Genomic DNA, 17,737 nt, shown 5'->3' on the forward strand with positions numbered 1-17,737 from the left:
CTTCCAGTTCACAGAGGATTCATTGGAATGAACACCTGACTCTTGCTGGGCCAATCCGATCCTCTTCCTAGAAATTTAGAACTGGCCTACATTGAAGAAGTTATTTAAAGGTAGTGATCTAAAAGGAATATTCTGTAGACTTAAGGTTTAACATGCAGCCATCATGGGACATGTATATACAGACAAATAAGAAGACAGTTTATGGAGTAATAAACCGGAAACCAATACGTAAAAAGAGCCATTGTCAGACAAACCCAGAGCTGCACACACACACAGACCCAGACACATGATTCTTTTAGTTAAATTTCTCTTAAATGGATTCTATGAGCATTTTCTCTTACTTAAGATAGTTTTGGTGCCCCTCCCCTCCTCTGCCCTCCCCTTCCCTTCCCTTTTCTTTTTCTATCACTTATAGCAGTGGGCCCCAACCATTCTGGCACCAGGGACGGGTTTTGTGGAAGACCTTTTTTTCCATGGACAGGCGATGGGGGGTTAGTTTCAGGATGAAACTGTTCCACCTCAAATTATCAGGTATTAGTTGAATTCTCATAAGGAGTGGGCACCCTAGATTCCTTTCATCTGCAGTTCACAATAGGGTTTGTGCTCCTATGAGAATCTAATGCCTCCACTGATCTGACAGGAGGCGGAGCTCAGGAGGTCATGCTCCTCACCGCTTACCTCCTGCTGTGTGGCCTGGTTCCTAACAGGCCACGGGCCGGTACCAGTCTGTGGTACCAGGGACTGAGGACCACTTTGTTATAGGAAAGATGGTGTGTTTCTATTCCTTACTAATAAATCACTCCTGAATGAGATGGAAGTTAGAGAATGCCAGTCATTGGGTTTACCTGAAAGGTGATCTGGAGAAGTCACTTTTTCTTTTCTATGACAGTGGACTTTCCTCAGAAGTGTATTCCTGAGGCTCTGCCCCTAGGACAGACAAGAACAGTGTATAACAACCTCTTCATAACAGCCACCATTAATAAACAAGCAAAGGATTGTGATTTCTTTCTTTTAAAATATTTCTTTATAAATTAAGCTTTCTAAGTCTCTGTTGATCTTAACAGGAACTATTCAATCTTACTTAGCAGTCTGCAGCATGGGAAAATGGACATTTCTGAATTTAACAGGCTCTGCTGTTATGAAACCCACCTAGAACTATGGATTATTTATTTGTATACATCAGTCAGCATCATAAGTACAAACCTTAGATTATCTTTTTGTTTGATTGCTGTGGAATGTTGTGGGTTATACTCTGACACTAATTTTGGATTTCTTTTAAGATTTTATTATTTCCTAGATCAATTCTTGGTACTGTCTCTGTAAAACAAAAAGTATAATTTTTAAGTGAAAACCAAGATGAGCTCAAAGCTCACTTTAAATTCACCATCTCTGCTCACTATCTTTAATGTTGTGAAAATAACTGGTGTTTTGAAGCCAGACTGTATCAGCAAAATTCATTTATTTAAGAAATGTTTGCTTAACTTCTCCTACTTACAAACAGTATGTGCTTTGTGAGTTTTTTTTTTTTTTGATGAATAAGCATGCATGATTTCTATAGCTTCTCTGAGCCCCAGTTTTATTATTTATAAGGTAGTTTTTAATTTTTACATGTTCACTGTATTAAAAATCAGTTTATTATTGGGTACATAATACATATACAATGACTGTTATTTTCCTTGAAATTATATATACACATGAACAAATTAACTTGAATTATTTGGCCTCCATTTGGGCATTATAACTATAGGAATTCCAGCAGCAGGTGGGAAATATAAAAAACAATAGCAGAATAAGGAGTCTGCAAGCTGATAATAGGTCAAACAGTGAGCGTTGACTACTCATTGCAGTGCCCCATGCAGTAACACAGCTCTTTCTTAGGCTCATTCTGAGCCAAAACAGTGAATCTAAACTTAAGTACAGGTCTATTAGTGTCAAAGAGCATTCAAAAATGCGATTATGGAAGCTCATACACGTCTCTCTGGATTGGTTTCTTGCTTGAAGCTTCCAACTCTTATTTGACACAGAATTCTATAAATTATATAATAGTTAGTGGTTTCCCAGCCCACATCAGATTAAGAAAGCAAACTAAGAGTAGAGGAAAGCCTACTCAGAAAGAAAATTTAGAAAGCAAACTAAGAGTAGAGGGAAGCACGTGGATACACTCAAGTAGCAGCTGACAATATAACCAAGAGTCAGCGGATAGAAAAAGCAATGAGAGGTACAACTATATACACAGTAGGGTAAGCTGTTGATGATACAGCAATCTTGGTTAGAATGTAGCTCAACAAATTAATGTCCAAAATAGCAGTTACAAATAATCAGAGAAAGCGCCAATAATGTTTAAAATACTTCGTTTAGTGAGGCAAAGTAGTGAGGCAAAGTAGTGACTCAAAAAGATGAGAAAGCTTCGGTTAAAAAACTTATAGAAAAAGAGAATGGTAAAACTTGAACTTTTGAATATTATAATTTTTGTTATCCTTTAAAATTCAATTACATGAAATCCTAGAGTCACTGATAATGACGAATAATAGAGGCATTATTTAATATATTCTATGTAGAGTTGAGCCACACTTTAATAAGACAAAATAGTTCATTTCTTTTGACAAATATAAAAAACATCCAATATGAGGTTATAAGTGGATATATCCACAGGCACCTATTCAAATAGTCTTTCAGTTAAGTACTTCTAGCACATGAACTAGTATTAAGTAGCTATAAATTCCCTTCAACATTTATTTAAAATATCATAAAGTAAACACAGCAGGAAACTGTGTAAAGAGAATGTTCAGTTTAGTGTATTACAGCACTGAATCTTGAAAGATTGTTACATGTAACATGGCCCTGCAGTCAAGCAAAAAGCATGAGGATCCATAAAGGTGAGAAAGTCAAACTTGTAATTAGAGAATGAGGAATAAAAGCAGACCAATTAAAGATGAATTCCTCCCCGTGTTAAAACCAGGAGCCCTTGCCATTACACGTATATTTACTAGTATTAAATTCAATTTTGTATGACAAATTATATCCAATTCCATGCTAGATACTTAATTTCTTTTACATCATCTTTTTCCTGATTAAAAATATCTTTCTGTAAGAAGCTGGGGCTTATTCTTGCATAATTTTATAGTTATTTCATAAAAAGGGAACAATCTCATCATATTTTGTCTGTTGAATTGACTTCCTACATGTGTGATACATGCAGATGCGTGAGACCCCATACTCAGAAGGGTCCCAGGCTTGGTTTAATGCTCTGCTGCTGCCACCTTGAACTTCTTCATAATTTTTTTTTCTTTTCTTCTTTTTTTTGTTTTGGAGATGGAGTCTTGACCTGTCGCTTGGGCCAGAGTGCAGTTGCATGATCTCGGCTGCCTGCAATGTCCACCTCCCAGATTTAAGTAATTCTCCTGCCTCTGTCTCCTCAGTAGCTGGGATTACAGGCATGCACCACCACCCCCAGATAATTTTTTGTATTTTTAGTAGAGAGAGGATTTCACCATGTTGGCCAGGCTGGTTTTGAACTCCTGACCTCATGTGATCTGCCCTCCTCAGCCTTCCAAAGTGCTGGGATTACAGGCATAAGCCACCGCTTCCGGCCTCTGTAATTTTTTAACAAGGGACCTTGAATTTTCATTTTACACTGGACTCTCCAAGTTACATATGTGGTTCTGTTTATCTGTTTATCTGGTTCTGCCCAATTGGTTTATATACTGATGCATTTGGTGTTAAAAAATAAAGAGTCCAAATACTTGTATCACAACCATAAAATTAGTTATGTTTTTTCTCCTTCTTTTCCTGTTCTACTTCTCCCTTCTCCAGTTAAATTATCGTATTAAGGAAAAAGGTCAATGAAACTGAATTATCCCAGAAGCAAACTCATGCATATAAGTACACTTGTTGCTTGACAGATTTGCTATTGGAAATTAAGTGGGGGAAGTCCAATGGTCATTACAATAAATGATGCTAATGCACTGAAAAAACAAGAAAAATTATATTTCAAAGTCTTACCAAACCAAAACATTAACTTTGAGTAGTTTAAAAAACTAATTGTGAAAAACAACATGTAGAGTGATAAGTTCGTTTATATTAAAAATGTGATTTTTCTGCCCATCAAGACACCCTAAAGGAAGTGAAAAGTCAAGCTACAAACTCTAAGAACATAGTTTTATTGCATAAAGTGTAGAAAGGACTAAAACCTGAAAGAAAATTTCAAACAGTTCAATAGAAAACTGGGCAATAGGCACTTCAAAGAAGAGGAAACTTAAATTAACAAAAAACACTGAAAAATGTACTAGATCGGTAATAATCAGGAAACGTAAATAAAAAGTAAAAGGGGTTACCATATCACACCCACCAGATGAGCAAAAATTTTAAGTCTATGTATTAGTAAATATTGGAGGGGATATGGATCAACAGAAATTTTCGTATATTAGTAGATGGACCATAAATTGAAAAACATCTTTCTTTGTTTACTTGACAAATAATGATTGTATATATGTATGGCATACAATCTGACATTTTGATATATGTGTACATTGTAGAAAGATTAAATCAAGCTAATTAACATTTCCATCACCTCATCTCCTTTTTTAAAAAAAAATTCATTTTTTTTAAAATTATACTTTAAATTCTGGGGTACATGTGCAGAACGTGCAGGTTTGTTACATAAGTATACATGTGCCATGGTGGTTTGCTGCACCCGTCAACCCATCATCTACATTAGGTATTTCTCCTAATGCTATCACTCCCCTACCCCCACAACCCCCGACAGGCCTGGTGTGTGATCTTCCCCTCCCTGTGTCCCTGTGTTTTCATTGTTCAACTCCCACTTATGAGTGAGAACATGCGGTGTTTGGTTTTCTGTTCTTGGGTTATTTGCTGAGAATGATGGTTTCCAGCTTCATGCAGGTTCACATCCCTGCAAAGGATGTGAACTCATCCTTTTTTATGGCTGCATAGTATTCCATGGTGTATATGTGCCACATGTTCTTTATCCAGTCTATCACTGAGGGTCCCTTGGGTTGGTTCCAAGGCTTTGCTATTGTGAACAGTGCTGCAATACACATACATGTGCGTGTGTCTTTACACTAGAATGATTTATAATCTTTGGGTGTATACCCAGTACTGGGATTGCTGGGTCAAATGGTATTTCTGGTTCTAGATCATTGAGGAATTGCCACACTGTCTTCACTGTCTTCCACAATGGTTGAACTAGTTTACACTCCCACCAACAGTGTAAAAGCGTTCCTATTTCTCCACATCCTCTCCAGCATCTGTTGTTTCCTGACTTTTTAATGATTGCCATTCTAACTGGCATGAGATGGTATCTCATTGTGGTTTTGATTTGCATTTCTCTAATGACCAGTGATGATGAGCTTTTCTTTATGTTTGTTGACCACATAAATGTCTTCTTTTGAGAAGTGTCTGTTCATATTCTTTGCCCACTTTTTAATGGCGTTGGTTTCTTCTTGTAAATTTAAGTTCTTTATAGATTCTGGATATTAGCCCTTTGTCAGATGGGTAGATTACAAAATTTTTGTCCCATTCTGTAGGTTGCCTGTTCACTCTGATGATAGATTATTTTGCTGTGCAGAAGCTCTTTAGGTTAATTAGATCCCATTTGTCAATTTTTGCTTTTGTTGCCATTGCTTTTGGTGTTTTAGTCATGAAGTCTTTGCCCATGCCTATGTCCTGAATGGTAAGGCTACAATAACAAAAACAGCATGGTACTGGTACCAAAACAGATATATAGTGCAATGGAACAGAACAGAGGCCTCAGAAATAATGCCACACATCTACAACCATCTGATCTTTGACAAACCTGACAAAAACAAGCAAAGGGGAAAGGATTCCCTATTTAATAAATGGTGTTGGGAAAACTGACTAGCCATATGCAGAAAGCTGAAACTGGATCCCTTCCTTACACCTTATACAAAAATTAACTCAAGATAGATAAAAGACTTAAACGTAAGACCTAAAACAATAAAAACCCCAGAAGAAAACCTAGGCAATATCATCTCCTTATTTTTCTGTAGTGAGGACATTTAAAATCTTTCTTTTAGCAATTTTCAATTATACAATACATATTATTAACTGTGGTCGCCATGCTACATGCTGTGTGATAGATCCCTAAAACTTACTTCTCTTATCTAACTGACTGACATCTCCCCTTTCCCCACCCCTCCCTACTAGTAGCCTTTGACTGACATCTCCCCCTTCCCCACCTCTCCCCACTAGTAGCCTCTGGTAACCACCACTCTACTCTGTTTCTATGAGATTGGCTATTTTAGATTCCACACAGAACTTTTCAAAAAAAGTTTGATTTTACCTGAATATGAAACACATATGCCCCATGACCCATTATTTCTATAATTAGGTTTAATAAATTGAATCAGATAAACTTTTATTTATGTGTACCAGAAGACATGTATAAGAAAGTTCACAGCAGCATAGATCTAAATAGAGTAGATCACATACACAAAGTGAGATATAATCATTTGGTGGCATAAAACAACAATAAAAATGAATGAACGACAGCTACTAGTATCACCAGTGGTTAATCTCCCAAACATAATAGTGAGTAAACAATATGAGACTCAATTCCATTTAAGTAAAGTTCAAAAGTAAGCACAACCATACAATGTATTGTTGGGGGCACATACATAGATACTAAAATCATAAAAAGTCTCACGTCAGTGAGGATGGTAATTATTAGGGATAGAAAGGAAAGGATATGCAATGAAAGAGATCAGAAGCTTCTAAGTTATTGGTAATGCTTATTATCTAATGAGGATTTTGGCTACTTTGATGTTGTCTTTATGAAGAAAAAACATATAGGGTTTACATACTCTGATAAGGTATGAATATATTTCATAATTTAAAAAATGCCTAGCATTTCAAAGCATTATGTAACTAATATGTACTGTATTTAAAGGCAAGTCTTTTCAAGGTCTACATATTGTTGACAAACCTTCAGTGACAAATTAATTCCTAACTCTCACCCACAAAATCTACCAAAAGAAAAAGAATTATATTCATGTATGCATTAAAGATTTTTTAAAAAATAATTTATGCTGCATCCAGTTTAGTTCTTTTTGTAATTGACATGAATAAAATACACATGAAATTGTAAGAAGGACAAGGTTTTGAAGGAGGGAAAAGTATGTAAATAAATTGGTAGGAGAGCTGAGTTGGTTCTGCAAGCAAAACAATGATCTATGCTTGCTTTCAAATCCCTGATAATATTTAAGTAATGTCCAAAAACCCAAAAGCTTACTTCTTAAGGAGAAAAGGCATTATCAAAGTTCTTAAATATGACTACAGCTGGTTTTCTAGGAACAAAGATTTTGAAGGAGACAGTTGTCACACTGTTCTATGGTATTTGGACTCTAGCTGATGGAGGACCATTAAAACATTTCAAATAGGCACTGCCAAGGTAAAGCCGCATGTCTTTGGGGGTAAAGGAAAAGAAAAGGCAAGCATGAAGCTTATCAAGAGATGGAGCATAAAAACAGAAAATGATGGGGAGCCATGAAAGCAACGTTGGAAAATTAAACCATCATCAAAATTTTGACCCTTTTAAAATTGAGCACATGATTTAGATATGAATACGTAGAAGATTTTCTTTCTCCTTCTTTTTGATAGTAGGATCTTTGAAGATTGCTTTGGATAGACTAGGGTGCGATAGAAGATTTTGCTAAAGGCACCATAGTCTCGCTGTAAACCTAAAGCAAAGATTGTCTTGGCACAATGTGTTTATCTTTGACTTCATAATTCCTTAAGGAACAGTTCATCATGTTTACATTTAAGTACATGGCATTGAGGCCTTATGTGCTTTAGAGTCTCTACTGCATAAGAACATTAATTCAAATGGGACGCAACATTACCAGTGTTAAGCTATTGAACAAGCAGTATCTAAAATCATTACTGTTATTCCAGCTGGGAGAGCCAAAGGCTGAGTTGTTTATTCTAATGGTCTTGTTTACATTTTAAATTTGAGCCACTGAAGACTTAGTTACAGAAAACAAGAATTAGAAGCATTCAGCTAGATGCTGCCATCTCAACAAACAAAACAAAACAAACAAACAACATCAAAAAAACAAAAACCAACAGTGATTGGCAGATCCTCAAAATTGCGTCTGTCAATTTTAGTGTCTTCGCATGGGTTTCTCCAGCTACACTGAGAAAAGGGCCTTGATCCAAGCTCTATAAATTATTCCTTGGAGAAGAGCTCTTCAGCCTCCAAACAACTACAAAATCTTACCTGTACATCTCTACTTGTCTTGCAGAGGCGGAGTTATAAATATTTTTTATCCTTGTAGAAATAACACTTTACCAGCTTAACACTAAAAGAACGATTTTGGAGTCAGATACCAACCTCATTATTAATACTATGAAAATCAGTATTCTATATTTAAATTTGGGATCAGAAGAAAAAAATTCAAAGGAGCTCTGTATTTTTTGAATGATGAAATAAACATTTCTACTACTAGAGATACTTCTTTCTTACAGTCCTGCACTGCAGAGACTATGTTAGCAGAATTTATACTACGATGAATGTTAGCAGAATTTATACCTATGATAAATGCTGTTCTTGAAATTCCAAGGGAAGATGTCATGACTTGTTCTTTGCTCATGTGGTAGATACAACCATATGGTGTTTTTTACTTTGTTTTTAATCTGCATTGTTCTCAGTTTCCAAACTAACATAATCATAAGTATCTTTGCTCTATTAACTTATTTCATGACCAACTGAAAGAAGAAACATGTAAAACTTTTGTGTTTCCAAATATCAAATATAAAAAGCTATTCAAATAATGTAAATCAATTAAAATTTCTAAAGAACAACAAAACGGATCCAGCACCTCCTTGAGACTTACAATGTGATCTGAGGATTAATGCAGCACCATTATCTGGGAACCTGCTAGAAATGCAGAATTCCAGGCCCCATTCCAGATCTACTGAATCAGAGCCTGCATTTGAACAAGGTCTCCAGGTCATCAGAACGCACATCCAAGTTCACAAAGCTCTTCCATGGCTGACCTTTACAAATGTACTATGTAGTCGTATAAATTGTAACTTTACCCAGAGAAAGAGTAGAATTCTAGAAATGTGAATTCTTTAAGGGAAATATGAAGGTGGCTTAAAAATGCTCAAATTTGGGATCTCTTAGTAAAAATAGCCTAGCTGAGTTAAATTGTACATAGGTGGAAAAGTAATTTCTATGGTAACCAAGGTTTCCTAGGGTTTAGAATTAGGAAAATGACAGGTAATCAGTATAGTTGCTAGGGTACAATCACAATGGATGAAATCCTTTGCCAAATGGTAAATGAGTGAATGGCTACAATTTGATATCAAACTGAGATTCCCACTGTTTTTTCAATGGTAACACAGGAAGTACTTGCTACCAATTTTGAGATTGCTGTGACGTGATGAAATATAAAAAGTAATCTCAATGTCTGAGAGAAAAATGGTGTCCAAAATGTCCATATTTATCACACAAGGGTAAGAGTCTCCTGATATATGGCTAACTTATAAAAATCGAGAACTCACAATGATGGTATACATCTCAAACATGCAGAAATAATGTTTTGAATAGAAAATATCCCTGGAAAAGATCACTTATGACCATTAAAATATCATCTTAATTTTAAAAATTCATTTAATTTTACTTACTCATTTATTGATTACTGCAAATCAGAATTTAACAATAGTAAGATCAGATAAAATATTTTGTTGTTGCAGTAATGACAGTTTGACTTATGGCTAAAAGTCATAGGCAAGTGTAAAAATTCTCTACTCTTAGTTTAAAATGTTTAAGCTAAACAATTCCCCAAGTTGCTGCTCTGGACACTAAACTCATTAGAAAGCTAAGGGAGCAGAAAAAGAAATAATTTCTTTTCACCATGTGAAGGAGATTGTTGTCTAAAATATACATCCTCTCACAAAGATGCTCTGATGCTAGTGTTTTCAGTGGTTGAAAAAAACAAACTTTTAAGCAACATTGAATTTTGAGTGCCCTCGTATGTTCTCTGATCTCTGACAAAAAATTATCCATCAAACTTTCTTGAGTCCTATGTGTACTGTGCTCTGGAGGGTACACCAGTGGCTCAGGGATAAAGCACAGTCCCTTCAAAGCAAGAACCTGTCCATTTGCCTTTGCCTCCCACCATTCCCTGTATTGGTTTCAAAATTCCCACTTAAGTCAGCCATGCTGCTGATGTCTTTGACTTTGACAATAACAGTTTTCCAAAATCTGAAGCCTATCCTTCAAATTTTATTTGACAGGTCTGAGATCTCCATTTACCTTTTAAAAATTCTCATTTCACCCCAAGCATGGCTATCAAAATATAACTTATTGTTCAAGGCACATTTCTTTCCTCCTCCTCCTCCTCCTCCTCCTCCTCCTCCTCCTCCTTCCCCTCCTCCTCCTCCCTCTCCCCTTCTCCCTCTCCCTGCCCCCTCCCTCTCTTCCTCCTCTTTCCTCTTTTTTTGTTTGTGTGTTTTTTTTGTTTTTTTTTTGGTTGAGATGGAGTCTCACTCTGTCACCCAGGCTTGAGTGCAGTGGCCCAATCTCGGCTCACTGTAACCTTCGCCTCCCAGGTTCAAGCAATCCTCCCATCTCAGCTGGGATTACAGGCACATACCACCATGCCTGGACAAGTTTCGTATTTTTAGTAGAGATGGGGTTTCACCATGTTGGCCAGACTGATCTCAAACTCCTGACCTCAAGTTATCCACCAGTCTCAGCCTTTCAAAGTGCTGGGATTACAGGCGTGAGCCACCACACCCAGCCTTAAGGCACATTTCTTATTTCACCTCTTCCATGAAACATTTTTAATTACTAGTAACTCTTTAACACATCTTCACTTATCTCCTCAATGGTATTCCATAATATCCTTTCTTTCTGTCCCTCTATTCGATTATTTTCTCCTTCAGGATGAAGTCTGTGTCTCATTCACTTTTGCATTTGCATTACAGTACCCAGTGGCTTGCACATAATAGCTATGTGACAAATATTTACAGGATTTAATTTTATTTGATCTCCCAGTATCCTGACCTGCATCCCAACTGTGGGGTCACTGCAATGCTTTCAGGTTCCTAGCACCTGGCTTTTGTTTCTGGGCTCTTTGGCTCCTGAACTGATTACTATAGCATCCTAATGCTGATTACCTAAAATTGGTAGGAAAACAATTGCTCCTCACCTTCCCGGTGAGATTGTATTTTAAAGCACATGCCTTTTATTAATATTTACATGCACTGGGGTTCACAAAGATAATATGTTGATTAGAATGGAAGAGATTAAACTCAGGGGCTTATTTACCTTCTTAATGCAGGAAAACACATTTAGATTTGCTCAACAAAGTTTATGGGAGGCCATTGTTTGAAATAACCAAACCAGAATGGAGTTTCTGGAACTAGGTGTCATGTAATCTATTTTTAAAATGGGCCAGTCCTCCAAAAAGCAGAAGATTCACAGCAACCAGTCTGAAGGGACGCCTGAACCGGCATAAGACAGTCCCTTCTGTGTCATCACTCTAAGGTAATTCACTTTGAAATGATTCAAGAAAAAGCCAATTATATGTTTATAACAAATTTTTTATGATTTTGATCTTTGTTTCTAATCAGTTTCAAGTGACTAGGAAGTATAAAAGTATACGGGTGAAGTAATGAAGACAAGGGCTATTTTATTACAGTCTGTTTGTGCATATTCATCTTGATGATGTCTCTGCCTTCAATGAGAACAGTAGCTCTTCTCTCCCTGATTTAAGGAAGGCACCTTTCACAAAGGCAATACATGCCTTACTTTTAGGTAGAGGTAGCCTTAAAGGGTAGAAAACGTTTCTTGTTCTGTTGAGTCACAATTGTCTTTAGCTCAGAGTAATCCTAATGCCAATGTAGCATAATTTTGGAATGGCATATTCTGATTCCTTTCAGAGGAAGCTCAGATAGGTAATAGAAACAATAAACCTTCAACAAATAGCCAACAATTTTTTCTCATGTCACACAACTTCAACAAATATTATAAATATACTCTGGAAATGTATTGCCAATATCAGTATTGACTTCAAGGTTGTTTTCTCAAACAGTGACTTCGTGAGATCTTGATCTCACTTTGGCCTTCATGTAACTCATGACTACTCTCAAACTGAGTTCTGGCCTTGAATCTACTGTTCCTTGGCTATGTGTTCCTAGATGTGCCCTTATCTCTACCAATGTCCAAGACCTTCCCTAGTCCTGCACTGACCAGCCTTCTTCCTAGTCCTTGTCATGATAGCATGCCTAGGCCAAAGCGGTACTGAAGACACCAAAACTTCTCTCTTAGTCAGGTATCAGTTGGACTGATAGAGGTATTTGATGTAGATTATCCAGGGGAAAAAAAAAGTACTAACTTATCCATGCCCATGTATGCATGGCAAGACAGTCACAGTCCATTTTGCTAAATCAAGTGTATTTTTACAAAGCCCTATTCTAGAGCAGATGTTCTGCTAGAGGCTGTTATTGGGTACAATAGGAAGTGGGGGAAATTGAAAGATGAGTAAGACACAGACCCTGCCTTCCATGGGCTCCTTAGGGTCAATCAACTATGAAGTCACAGCCTATCTCTGCCACTTACTAGTGTGTGATCTTGTTCAAGCCATTTGTTCTGGTTAGGCATCAGTTTCTTCAGTTATCAAAAGGAAGATAATTATTTCTATGTCACAGGCATGTTTTAGAGAGTCTCTAGAATAGTGCACACACATATTACATGCGTAATAAGTGCTAGAAAAAGCTTACCAAAATCTATACTTCAATTGGCAACTTACATTTCAATTAGCTTAACACAGATTTTTTTATCTGGTGTTTGTATATCTGTCAAACACTGGTTTTCCACCCTGATCAGACATTAGAATCACCTGGGAAGACTATCAGGTTCCCCACCCCCAAAGATTCTCATTTAATGGTCTAGGGTGGAAATAGATGGGAATAAGTCGGTAATTTTCAAAAGCTCTTAGGTGATTCAAATATGCTGTCAAGATAGAGGATTACTTGGACAAGACAACTGCATTCAACTTTATTCTCATTCACTTGCCTATAAAGATTGAACTCACCTGGGTAGTCACTGACCTTTTCTCAAAACCTTTCTCTGAGTCAGGGAAATGACACAAGATGTGTCTCTCACAGCAAAGATGCATCGGTGTACGCTAGAGACTCAGGGTAATTATCATCAAGTAAAACTGCATAGTGCTTGCTTCCACAGAAACCTTTACATTTGCTTTAGAAATAAGGACTATGAGTTCCCTTGAAACATAGAATGTAGGACCTTCTGATTAAATAAAGTTACCAAGGATCTAGCTTTAACTCTATGGGCCATATTATATGAGTTCCTGTCCCAGATACATTGTCTGACAGTATGAATACACTTATAAGGACAATGGAATAAAATATTTGAAATTAGAATTGATCCTTAACATCTGGAATATGTGATCACCATACATTTAGATACTATAAGACTGCATGTTCTACAGAAGGGTCAGTCAATCTCACTTTAATTTGAAGGGCTTTGGTCTCCTGGTAAAATCATTTCTCACTTCTGAATTTTCAATACCCTAGAGATGTCCTATGTGTTTCTTTGGCATTAAGTGTCTTTTCTGAAACTATGAGGCAAAGTTCAACAATAGTTTGAGAGGATACCCTTAATCAGAGTCTCTAATTCATTTAAACTGTTAAATCCTGAAATAAAAATATGGAATCAGGGTCTCAAGACCTATAGGTCATGAACCTGCTACTAAACCACAATGTTATCATCTCCAAATCCACAGTGAAAGGAGTGATCAAGTTAGGAATAATACTAGGTCCTGTTAACCCCTGAGATCCCAGGAATTTCTCTACCTTTCAAAAAATTCTTTGGAATGTTTTTAGAAGCTTCTTTTCTTGGAAACCAAAATGCAAGAGATATCATTTGATGGAGGTGCCACTCATCCACTTGGTTCTGGGAGACATTTAAGAAATTTAATGGAGGAAGGAAAGATTAAATAAGCAAGAGAGAAAGAACATTTTAAAATAAAAGTCACCAAAAATATATGTTAGCATAGTAAACATAAGCTTTCATTTAGTAAGAATCTCTTTGGATCAGATCCCTGTTCTCATCTTTAGCTCCTGTAGTTCAAGTGGGGCTGATCCTTCTGTAACATATTCAACTTGAACCTCAGTCTTCCTGTTCTCTGCTTGTGGTGCTATTGTATAAGTACAGCTGGTCTGTTGAATTAACTGGACTCCTTCAGAAAGCGAGCACAAAGTAACTCCATTTTTCTTAAGATGACTCCTTTAAATCTACTCCCCTAAGTCATACCACATCCCCCACCTCTGGATCCAAACCAAATACCACCTCTGGCTCCAGGCAGAGTCTCCATGACACAAGTCAGAGTCCTCCTCAGGACGTTTTTGGGGATTATTGTGAAAATGGCACTCTCTTCTCTTAGATAGTTACCTGCAGGATGATACAAGCCTAGAGTTACCCTAACCTTATTTTCCATTTTGTGGGAAATTATTGTCCAAGAAACAGTCTATCTAGAAAAAAACAATTCTCAGTAAAGCATTTTGATGTCAACCTCCTCTTTTTCTACTCTGCTTACAAAATATCCACGAGTCACCTGAAATAGCTTTGAATTTGGATTTCTTCATTAGATGGGAGATAGATGATCTTAATAATTCCTTTCAATTGTGGAGGTCTAGGTTTTTATTGCAACGTCTGCCTTGGTATCTAGCTGATATGGTTTGGCTGTTTTCCCACCCCAAATCTAATCTTGAATTATAATCCCCATGTGTCAAAGGCAGGACCAGGTAGAGGTAACTGGATCATGGGGGCAGTTTGCCCCATGCTTTTTTCATGATAGTGAGCGAATTTCATGAGATCTCATGGTTTTATAAGTGTCTGGCATTTCCCCTACTGGCACTCATTCTCTCTCCTGCCACCCTGTAGAGAGTTACCTTCTGCCATGATTGTAAGTTTCCTGAGGCCTCCCCAGCCATATGGAACTGTGAGTCAATTAAACTTATTTTCTTTATAAGTTACCCAGCCTTAGATATTTTTTCATGGCAGTGTGAGAACAGACTAATACAGTAAATTGGCACCTGGAGTGTGGTGCTACTATAAAGATACCCAGAAATGTGGAAGTGACTTTGAAAGTGGGTAACAGGCAGAAGTTGGAACAGTTTGGAGGGCTCAGAAAAAGATAGGAAAATGTGGGAAAGTTTGGAACCTCCTTCAGACTTGTTGAATAGCTTTGACAAAAATGCTGATAGTAATATCGACAATGAAGCCCAGGCTGAAGTGGTCTCAGATGGAGATGAGGAACTTGTTGGGCACTGGAGTAAAAGTCACGCTTGCTATGCTTTGGCAAAGAGACCAGGGATCTGTGGAACTCTGAACTTGAGAAAGATGATTTAGGGTATCTGGCAGAAGAAATTTCTAAGCAGCAAAGCATTTAAAAGGTGACAGAGCATAAAAGTTTGAAAAATTTGTAGCCTGATGATGCAGTAGAAAAGAAAGCCCATTTTTGAGGGAGAAATTCAAGCCAATGGCAGAAATTTGCATAAGTAATGAGGAGCCAAATGTTAATCCCCAAGACAATGGAGAAAATATCTCCAGGGCATGTCAGAGAGCTTCACAGCAGCTCCTCCCATCACAGGCAGAGAGGCCTAGGAGGGAAAAATGGTTTCCTGGGCTGAGTGTAGGGCCCTCCTGCTGGGTGCAGCCTTGGGACTTGGTGCTCTGCATCCCAGCTGCTCCAGTCATGGTTAAAAGGGGCCAAGGTACAACTCAGGACATTTCTTCAGAGGGTGTAAGACCCCAGTATTGGCAGCTTCCACATTGTGTTGGCCCTGTAGGTGCACAGAAGACAAGAACTGAGGTTTGGAAACCTCTGCCTAGATTTCAGAGAATATGGAAATGCCTGGATGTCTAGGAAGAATTTTGCTGCAGGGGCGGTGCCCTCATGAAGAACCTCTGCAAAGGCAGTGTGGAAAGGCAATGTGGGGTCAGAGCCCCAAAACAGAGTACCCACTGCCTAGCAGATCTGTGAGAAGAGGGCCATCGCTCTCCAGGCCCCAGAATGTAGATCCACTAACATCTTGCATCACATGCCTGGGAAAGCCACAGTCACTCAATGCCAGCCCAGGAAAACAGCCAGGAGGGGGCCTATACCCTGCAAAGCCACAGAGGCAGAGCTTCCCAAGGCCTTGGGAATCCACCTCTTGCATCTGTGTGACCCAGATGTGAGACATGGGGTCAAAGAAGATCATTTTGGAACCTTAAGGTTTAATGACTGCCTATTGGATTTCTGGCTTGGATGGGGCCTGTAGCCCCTTTGTTTTGGCCAATTTCTACATTTGAAATGGGTTTATTTACCCAATGCCTGTACCCCTATCGTCTCTAGGAAGTAACTAACTTGCTTTCGATTGTACAGGCTCCTAAGTGGAAGGGACTTGCCTTATCTTCAGATAAAACTTCGGACTTGGACTTTTGGGTTAATGCTCGACTGGGCTAAGACTTTGGGGGACTGTTGAAAGGGCATGATTGTGTTTTGAAATGTGAGGACATGAGATTTGGGAGGGGCTGGGGCAGAATGATTTGGTTTGGCTATGACCCCACCCAAAATCTCATCTTGAACTATAATTGCCATGTGTCAAGGGCAGGACCAGGTGAAGGTAACTGGATTATGGGAGCAGTTTCCCCATGCTGTTCTCATGATAGTGAGTGAGTCTCTCGAGATCTGATGGTTTTGTAAGCATCTGGCATTTCCTCTGCTGGCACTCATTCTCTCGTCTGTCACGCCGTGAAGAGGTACCTTCCACCATGATTGTAAATTTTCTGAAGCCTCCTCAGTCATGCAGAACTATGAATCAATTGAACCTCTTTTCTTTATAAATTATCCAGTCTTAGGTATTTCTTCATAGCAGAGTGAGAATGGACTAATACACTAGCCAATTAGTGGTCATCTAAAGTAGGTATCTTATTCTACTCCAAAGAGGGTTTGAAAAAGTCTCCAAGATCAATCATGTAATGGTTTATGTTATTCTCTGTGATTTATCAATAATTGAAATCAGTTCCAGTTTATCTCACACATACTTTCAGGTGTAGATTGATTGGTAGGTAAAGAAATATAAATCTTTCACCCCTCTGGATACTGTGTCTCAAAAAGTACCTCAGTAATTTATCCAGAATAAAAGACTATATTTGCCACAATAATTGGCAGACAGAAGTGTCAAGGGAAGGTATGTTGGATAACGAAATAACAGCCATCTGTTTAAAGAAAAATTGGCAGTCTCATCCCATAAAGGGAGAACTTATTTTCTGTGCCAAAAATTGGTCCCAACAATGCACAAAAGACCCAGTAGTACTGTGACTTTATTTCACATTTTAAAATGATGGACCTTTGCATTCTTAGGGGTTCTGTATACCCAGATCCTTCTGTAACACAATCAAGTTTAACTCAAGTGTTCATGTTTACTGAGTGTGGTCTTACTGTAAGTGTAACTGGCTTATTGAATTAACTGGGCTTCATAGGACATAAGCACAAGGTAATTCCTGTCATTCCAAAGATGACTCCTTTAAATGTATTCTCTCAACTTATACCACATCCCCACTAGCCAATCCTTTAGATGAAATCTCAGCCATTTTTCATAGTTTTTCTGTCAGTTTTAGATAATAAACAATTTAACCCAGTCTAATAATCATATGACTCCAAACCATCTTTGTTAA

The 17,737-nt window shown here is 37.8% G+C and overlaps 1 protein-coding gene across 3 annotated transcripts in view; it reads right to left on the minus strand.

The window, feature by feature from the left end:
• Positions 1 to 17,737, minus strand: part of LOC102145599 (uncharacterized) — a 682,844-nt gene that overhangs the window by 43,109 nt on the left and 621,998 nt on the right. For 2 of the 3 annotated variants that reach the window (XM_074021604.1, XM_074021603.1), the window contains one exon: positions 846 to 927. In XM_074021604.1, the coding sequence (XP_073877705.1) occupies positions 846 to 927 (82 nt within the window). Of the gene's footprint in view, positions 1 to 845; positions 928 to 17,737 lie in introns of those variants that run through there. The other variant, XM_074021609.1, reaches the window with a different exon arrangement.

The sequence above is a fragment of the Macaca fascicularis genome, chromosome 17 (genome assembly GCF_037993035.2).
Source record: "Macaca fascicularis isolate 582-1 chromosome 17, T2T-MFA8v1.1".
In the NCBI taxonomy this organism is placed as follows: Eukaryota; Metazoa; Chordata; class Mammalia; order Primates; family Cercopithecidae; genus Macaca; species Macaca fascicularis.